At 56.1% G+C, this 8,565-nt stretch overlaps 1 protein-coding gene across 1 annotated transcript in view; it reads left to right on the plus strand.

The window, feature by feature from the left end:
* CCDC124 (coiled-coil domain containing 124) overlaps nt 1-8,552 on the plus strand; it is an 8,800-nt gene extending 248 nt beyond the window's left edge. The window contains exons 2-5 of the mRNA XM_006761093.2: nt 4,812-4,981; nt 7,162-7,351; nt 7,830-7,944; nt 8,094-8,552. Coding sequence (XP_006761156.1) covers nt 4,823-4,981; nt 7,162-7,351; nt 7,830-7,944; nt 8,094-8,301 — 672 coding nt within the window. The 5' untranslated portion in view covers nt 4,812-4,822 and the 3' untranslated portion in view covers nt 8,302-8,552. The remainder of the gene's footprint in view (nt 1-4,811; nt 4,982-7,161; nt 7,352-7,829; nt 7,945-8,093) is intronic.
* Nucleotides 8,553-8,565: the final 13 nt, after the last annotated feature.

Raw genomic sequence — 8,565 nt, forward strand, 5'->3', positions numbered from 1 at the left:
ATTAACCACAGCTCGCGACGGAAACCCAGAGGGACAGCGACGTGTTCGAGTCCTCCCAGCTCCGGCCCTGCCCTTGAGCAGCTCCCAGGCTGGGGGATGACAGAGCTCCATCCCCGGCTTCTTGCAGTGGGATCAGGACGGGAGCGAGGGACGGTGGGCCGGGCGAGCCCAGAAGGGAGGGCCGGAGGGCTTCTTGGAGGAGGAGGCGTTCCGCTTCATCTCTTCTCTCTTACTTTCACATCCAAGCAGTTTTGTGGTTCTTGATTCCCACCTGAGTAACGCCCCTGTCCAGCCAGAGCCACTCCCCGGATCCCTGCTCGAGCTCCCTGCTTCTGTCTTCTCCCCACTCCCCATCCCAATTTACTTCCTCACCAACCTCAGAGGGCTCCTTCCCGTAGGTCTGCGCTTCCGGGCTCTAGCACCCTCCTCACCCTCCCATCACCCTGGAGTACAAATCCCTCCTCCTAGTCTGCCTGCCCCACATTCCTGGGGGCTAGGATTTTCCTCTCCTTTAGACTTTTTCCTGTAAATCTCATCCAGGAAGTCCTTTGACACACATCTCCCAGAAGCCCCTTCCAGGTCCCCACTCCACCCCCTTTGCTGGTCCTTATCACAGCTCAGATCTCAAGTTGTCACTCTTAATGCTTATCTCCCAGACAGCCTGGCAATCCCATGTGGGCAGGAAACCCATTGGCTCCACCTCTTTCTCCAGCGTCCCCCTTGTTTTAGGTGCTTAGTACCCGCTTGCCGAATGACAAAGTGAGGGCCTGTGTTCCAGAGAAGAATTGCTGTCTGTCCTAGTCAGCCTGGGCTGCCATAGCAAATACCACAGACCAGGCAGCTTAGACAACAGACAGTCATTTGCTCACAGTTCTGGAGGTGGGAAGTCCAAGATCAAGGTGCCAGTTAATTTAGTTCCTGGTGCAGGCTTTTCCTGACCTGCCAACGGCCACCTGGTTTGGCTCAGTAGATGGAGCTCCGGCCTGCGGACTGAAGGGTCCCAAGTTCTACTCCGGTCAAGGGCATATGCCCAGGCTGTAGGCTTGATCCCCTACAGTATAGGGCGTGCAGGAGGCATCCGATTGATGATTCGCTCTCATCATTGATGTTTCTATCTCTCTCTCCCTCTCTGAAATCAATAAAAGTATATTTTTTAAAAAATACCACACAATGAGAGAGAATCATTGATTGGCTGTCTCCTGCATGCCCCCTACTGGGGATTGAGCCCTCAACCCAGGCATATGCCCTTGACTGGGAATCGAACTGGGGACCTCAGTCCATGGGACAATGCTCAACCAATTGAGCCACACCAGCCAGGACTGACCTCATTTAATCTTTATCACCTCCTCACTGGTCCTGTCTCCAAATACAGTCACCTGGAGGGTTAGGGCTTCAGCATGGGCATTTTAGAAGGACACAAGCAATCAGTCCTGGGTGCTCAGTCTGGAGAGGGGGTCAGAAAGCCCTGTCAGGCCTTGGGTTGCAGGTGAGGATGAGGAGATGCTGGGGCAGAGTCCCTGTGGTTGGGCCGGTTTTCACAGGAGGAGGGGTTAGGGCGGGGTGTATTAGATGAGGGCATAGCAAGAGCAGGGTCCCAGTGGCAGGAGGGGAGGGGGTGAGTGGGAAGAACAGTAAGAAGCTGAGTTTGGACACAGCTCAGCATGACATAAATACTGGAGGAACCCTGGAAGTCAACACTTGTTCACTCATTTGCCTAAAACATTTATTGAGCCCTGGCTGGTAGCTCAGTTGGTTAGAGTACCATCCCCATACACCAAGGTTGTGGATTCACTCCCTGGTAAGGGCACATACAAGAAGTAACCGATGAATGCATAAATAAGAGGAACAATAAATCAACCTCTCTCGAGTCAATAAATAAAAATTTTAAAAACACATTTATTGAGAGAAAAAAGAAAAACATTTATTGTGCAAATGAATGAGGGTACTGGGGACACGGTAGTGACCTAGGTAGTCCCAGCGCTGCCCTTATGAGGCTCCCAGCTGGTGAGAAAAAGGGACATTTGTTAATCATATAAATGAACAGAAAGCAACCCAGACAAGGATCTCATAGAAAAGTTTGAGGTCTAAGAGTCAGGGGACCCAGGGAAGGCTTCTTGAAGACTGCAAGAAGTTTAAATAGGAGTTCACTAGGTACAAAGAGGAACAAAGAATAGCCAGGTAGAGCGCACAGCAAGTGCAAAGGCACTGAGGTGGGGACCCTCTTGACATATTTGAAAAATAGCAAGGAGGCTGGTGTGCCTGCTGCAGGATTCATAAGGGAGAAATGGAGGGACCCACACTGGAGTAGGGGGTGAGGCATGTTCTCATCTGTAACTTGGACAGTAATCCCCACTCCGTGGTGCTTTCCTGGGGAATCTGGAGAGGGTTTCTGTTGTAGATGCTCAGTAATGGATGCTGGATTTGGTGTGGGGAAGGACTAGAATCACCCCCACATCTCAAATAAGAAAACGGGTTTGAAGGGAAATACATCAATTACAATTACAGAGCCGAGGACTCAACCCTGAGTCTCCTGGATCCACTGATCCCCAGTCTGTCCCGTCCTTCCTCATGGGGTTTGCTTCCCATCTCAGCCCGGAGGGACTGTCCTTCTGTGTCAAGTGAGGGGCCCTAGTGGCTTCTGAGTCCTGATCTGTGTTGATGTTCCCTGAGGGACCTGCCAGGACCCTAGGGTGGAGCAGTGATACAGAGCATGGAGTCCGGCCTGGCCAGTATAGTTCAGTTGTTGAGCATCTGCCTATGAACCAGGAGGTCACCGGTTCGATTCCCAGCCAGGGCACATGCCCGGGTCTCGGGCTCAATCCCCAGTAGGGGGCCTGCAGGAGGCAGCCCATCAATGATTCTCTCTCATCATTGATGTTTTTATCCCTCTCTCCCTCTCCCTTCTTCTCTGAAATCAATTTTTAAGAAAGGAGCATGGAGTTGGGACTGAGGAGCTAGGCCTGGGTTGGAATCCAGGCCCCTTCACTAGCCCGCGGTATGGCTCTGAGCCTGTCCCTTAACCTGTCAAAGCCTCAGATTTCTCACGTGTAAATGGGCACCTGATAAGGTACCTCAGCGTTCCCACCTTCGAATGGGAATGAGTACAGTCCCCATGGTTAAGGCTGTGGGACATCTGTTTGAGTTGGTCCATGTGGAGTGCTTGGTGGGGATGCCTGTGCTGCTGCTGGGGATGAAACGGTTTAGAACAGTGGTCGGCAAACTGCAGCTCGCGAGCCACATGCGGCTCTTTGGCCCCTTGAGTGTGGCCACGAAGTTTCAGTCGCACTGTACGTGCGCGCCCGCACGTGGTGTTTTGTGGAAGAGCCACACTCAAGGGGCCGCAGTTTGCCGACCACTGGTTTAGAACACACACAGCTTTATCCGATCAAACCTCCCGCTCTGCCCGTTGCATCGTCATCATTCCCTCAGTGTTCGGTGCCGCCCACCTGGCAGCCAGGGAGGGCTTTGGAACCAACTAATGAGAAAGTGTTCCTGCCCTGCTCAGAGCTGCCCTGTAACTCCCTGGTGCCTGAACATAGCCCCGTTCTTGCCTCGAGGCCTTTGCATGTGTCGTGCCCTTCACCCTGTATCCTCACCCCTTTATCCTCACAGGGCTGCCTTCAACCCATCCTTCAGGTCTCAGCCGGGCAGTCACCTCACTGAGAGTTTGGACTTAGAGGTTGCCTGTCCTAAGTCGGGATGGCCCCACATTCCCTCCCCTTTAATCTTGGATGCTGCGCCCATTTCTCCAAGGCTCCGCGAGGGGTGAGGATGACATAGGAGGGATGTGCATCAGCCCATTTCCCAAATGAGGAAAACTGAGGCCCAGAAGGCATGTGCCCCAGGCCACACAGCACTTCGCCCTCATCTGAAAGGCAGACTTTGGAGGTGACACTCCAAGCTCAGCCCCGTGTGACCTGGCCAGGTACCTTGGCTTTCCTGTCTGAGAATGGGAATAAGAACAGTCCCCACATTTACGGCTTTGGGGCATTCATTGAATTGGCCCATATAAAGTGCTTAGCAGAGGGCTGGGCACAGGGAAGTAGCTGGAACTCGCACAGACCATGTGCCCCCCAGACAGCAGCTTCACGATTGTTGCAGCACCTCCCAGCTGTGTGAGCCGGGGCGGGTCATTCTTTGCCGTTCACGGCGCTGCTGGCCCAGGACGAGAGGGACTGAGCCTCAGGGTTGTGGGACTCAGGAACTGAAGCCTCGAAGGTGGCAGACTGGCCTGTAGAATCCACACTGACATGACTCACAAGAGCTAAAAAGTGGAGAGAACCCAGATGTCCGCCAGGGGTTGGGGGGATAAACAAAATAGCCATTCACACAGGGGAATGTTATTTAGCCATAAAACGGAATGAAGCGCTGACTCACGTTACAATGTGGATGATCCTGGAAAACATGCTGCGGGAACGCAGCCAGGTGCAGAGACCACATGTGTGATTCCATCTCCGTGCAACGTCCAGAACAGGCAAATCCGTAGGGACACAAAGCAGATTATTGGTTGCCAGGGGCTGGGGGAAGGAGGGACGTGGGGTGATAGGAATGTTCTGGAACTAGTTAGAGGTAGTGATTATACAACATGGTGAATGTATGAAATGCCACTGAATTGTACCTTGAAAGTGGTTCATTTTGTGTTCTGTACATTTCACTTCAATACATTTTTAAACAGAAATCACTAAGTCTGAGCCCTTGTTTTACAGACGACGCTATTGAGGCCCCAAGGGGGTCCTGGCTGCCCGGGAGTGAGTCTGGGGCTCCTGGAGATGGATGCCCCTGACTCACTGGTCCCCACCCTCCTCCCACAGCCTGCTGAGGGATGCCCAAGAAGTTCCAGGGCGAGAACACCAAGTCAGCAGCAGCCCGGGCACGGAGGGCTGAGGCTAAGGCGGCGGCTGATGCCCGGAAGCACAAGGAGCTGGAGGATGCCTACTGGAAGGATGAGGACAAACACGTCATGAGGAAGGAGCAGCGCAAGGTTGGGGGGCCCTGGGCCGCTGTGCCTGTGATGAGACAGGCATTCGTGGTAGAAGGCGGTGGGAGGCCTCTGGGGCTTTGGCCTGAAGGGCAAGGAGCCACTAAACCCGGAGCAGGGGCAGGGAGGGAGGCAGAAGCAACAGCTCGTCCAAAGGTCCTGGGGTGGCCAGGACTTGGCACGTTGGGAGAACAGCAAGGCAGCCACCGCCCTCCATGGGCTCATTTCTCTCCTTCATGTGATGCCAGGGTCAGGTTACACTGGCAGTTCTCACTTGAGGGGTGATTCTGCATCCAGGGAACACCTGACAACATCTGGAGACTTAAAAATGACTAGAATCGAACCTGGGACCCTTCAGTCTGAGGCCAACACTCTATCCACTGAGCCAAACCGGCCAGGGCACGGAGACATTTGTGGTTGTCACAACTGGTTGGTGGAGGGTGTTCCTGGCATCTGGTGGGTGAGGCCAGGCATGCGACTGGGCCCCTAGCGAAGAATGAGCCAGCCCAGACATCAGCAGAACCGAGGCTGGGACGTTCCGGATAGACTCCCACTTGTGACCTGCTGACCTGGGCCTGCAGGATCTCCCAGGAGTTTATAGAAACACAGAAGAGGGCAGAGATGGCTGGCTATCCCTGATGGGCCCCAGTGCCAGCCACACAATGGGTGCTTAATTGTCTGGGAATGTTTGAGGGCTGGTGCTTACCTGTCCAGCCCAGTAGGTGGCACCAGAGACCCGCGGAACACATCCTGGTTCCTGGGCTGGTCCCCCCTGCCTAGGATCCTGGGGGATGCCATGGTGACTCCAGGCAGAGAACAGGGGTTTCCTCCGTTGGAAAACATAAAGGTTGTGGAAAGTAGCAGTGCTGATGCAGTCCCTGCACACCTAGATCATGGGGTGCCTGGGCACTTTTGAGTTTTCCCATTGTCTTTCTGTGCAGGACTGGATCCTGCCTTGTTGGTAGTGGACATTGAATGTCACTGGTTCCCTCCACTCTTCACATACTACATTGGGTTTGTGGGGGGTGGGGGTGGGGAGTCTTTAAACTTTTTGATTGTCAGCATTTTGACAACATAGCAAAGTTGAAAACCCAAAGGGAAAATCAGTATCCGCCAAAGATCCATTATGCAGACAGAAAAGCCAGGAACCTTTTGACAGTCGGGGCCCGGGGAGCCCTCCCCAGGCCTTCGCTTTGGGCCTTGGGGTCATCCCCATCCTCCAGATGAGGAAACTGAGGTTCAGAACACAGTGGCCTTGCCTGAGGTGCCTGAGCACAGAAGTGGGAGCCCCAGAAGCTATACTCAAACACCCTTGACCTTTAAACCTGCCCACACACACTTTTGTGCCACGCAGGCAGGATGGAAGCTCAGTGGGTATCCTCAGGCACATCAACCCCTCTCCTGGGACATTTAGTCCAGCCACGGGAGTGTCCTGGGGAATTGCAGGCAGGGACCATCCCGGAGGCATGGGAGGCAGATGGCAGAATTGTAGGCAAGTGAGGGTGCCTGCAGTGCAGAACCCAGCCAAAGGCCACACACACTACAATCAGAACCTCACTCTGTCCCCTGGAGCAGTGGAAGGGCAGTGACCGAGGATAGGTTCTTAGGCCAGATGTCCCCTCGTCCTACTGGCATCTGGGTCTCCGTGGGGAGCCACGGAGTCCCATCTACTGTGATGTTAGACTGGGGCCAGTGCCTCCGCCAAGGTTTCTGTACCCAAAAGGGCAGAACTCTTGCCCCAGCTCGCAAATGGATTCAGACCCTCTGTGGCTCCTGTCGCCTTTGGAATCCAATACAAACTGCACCCCAAGCCCTGAGGCTGCTAAGCTGCCCCCCGCCCCCAACTCCACACACACACACCTCCCTCTACACTTCCCATCCCCAGGTCAGCTACACAGGTTCTCTGTGCTTCTTGGCTTGGTGTGTGGTTCTTGCCTCAGGGTCTTTACACCTGCAGATATGCCTGCAACCAAGCGTCCCCGCTGGCTCCTCCTCTGCCCAGGGGTCACTGTTTCCTTCCAGACCTACCCCCCACCTGTGTTGTTCCTGTCCTCATATATGTTGGGCCGTCGTGCTCCCAGCCATGTCCCCTGTGTCCACAACACAGGGTCTGGCACACCGCAGGGTCTCAGTCCACCTTGGTGGTAGGGTGGGGTCCACCCCTGACTGCCCCATCACCCCAGGAGGAGAAGGAGAAGCGGCGCCTGGAGCAGCTGGAGCGCAAAAAGGAGACCCAGCGCTTGCTGGAGGAGGAGGACTCGAAGCTCAAGAGCAGCAAGGCCCCCCGGGTAGCTGTGCCAAGCAAAGTCACCCGTGCCCAGATTGAGGAGACGCTCCGCAGAGACCATCAGCACAAGGAAGCCCAAGAACCAGGTGGGGCAGGGTCCCCTGTGCTCCGCCCTCTCACACATTATAGGACAGGCAGCGGTCCTCCCCACCCCAGAAGTCTGGGCTCTGCAGGAAGCATGGTGGGCGGTGGCCAGGAAGGCCTGCTCTGAGCGCAGGCACGAGCTGGGTACCTGCTCTGCGGCGGACCTCGGCTTGGGTGCCACTCCTCCCCAGTATGGGGGACACTCCTCCCCAGTATGGGGGACACTCCTCCCCAGTATGGGGGACACTGCCGAGGCTGCGGAGCTAGCAGCCGTGTGTGAGTCTCCTCCGTGTGCCCAGCTCCAGGGGAGTTAAGAGGGCAGAGGGCTGGGCACCGGAAGGGTAGGACCACCCCCTAGGTCGGTCCTGGAAGTTCTTCTCAGCTCAAGTCGCGTTCCTGCCATCATTCTCCCCTCCCTTCTGTCCCCACCGTGTCTCTCTCTGGATATGTCTCTGTCGCCCGGCTGGCTGCCATCCCCAGCCGAGAAAGTCAAGAGCCACCTGGAGGTGCCACTGGAGGAAAACGTGAACCGCCGAGTGCTGGAGGAGGGCAGCTTGGAGGCGCGCACCATCGAGGATGCCATCGCGGTGCTCAGGTAGGGGGGCGGGGCCTGAGCCTCTGGGGCGCGGCTTAAGCCTGGGCGGGGCCTGAGCTTCTGGGGCGCGGCTTAAGCCTGGGCGGGGCCTGAGTCTCTAAGGCGAGGTCGCACCTGGGCCCCTTTGAAGTCCTGTGTCCTCCCTGCAGCGTGGCGGAGGAGGCCGGAGACAGGCACCCAGAGCGCCGCATGCGGGCTGCTTTCACCGCCTTTGAGGAGGAGCAACTGCCTCGGCTCAAGCAAGAGAACCCCAACATGCGGCTGTCGCAGCTGAAGCAGCTACTCAAGAAGGAGTGGCTGCGCTCACCAGACAACCCCATGAACCAGCGGGCCGTGCCCTTCAACACCCCCAAGTGAGCCCGGAACTGGGGGAGCAGCCCCAAGAACTGGGGGAGCCGCCCTAGGGGCGGTCAGGGTCGTGATCCTGCTGCCGTCTCACCGGGTCAGGTCCTAGGGTTAGAGAGGCCCGGGTCAGCGCGTGTCCTGTGGGCTAGTTGGCATCATCAGCCATGCATGCCTCCGGCCCAGGGTCCCTGCTGTGAGTGACACCCACCGCCCTCCCGTGTGCAGTCCTGGGCTGATGCCCAATAAAGGTGGTGGGTGAGGCAGAGTGTGTACTTG

This window comes from Myotis davidii, unplaced genomic scaffold (assembly GCF_000327345.1).
Source record: "Myotis davidii unplaced genomic scaffold, ASM32734v1 scaffold1558, whole genome shotgun sequence".
NCBI lineage: Eukaryota > Metazoa > Chordata > Mammalia > Chiroptera > Vespertilionidae > Myotis > Myotis davidii.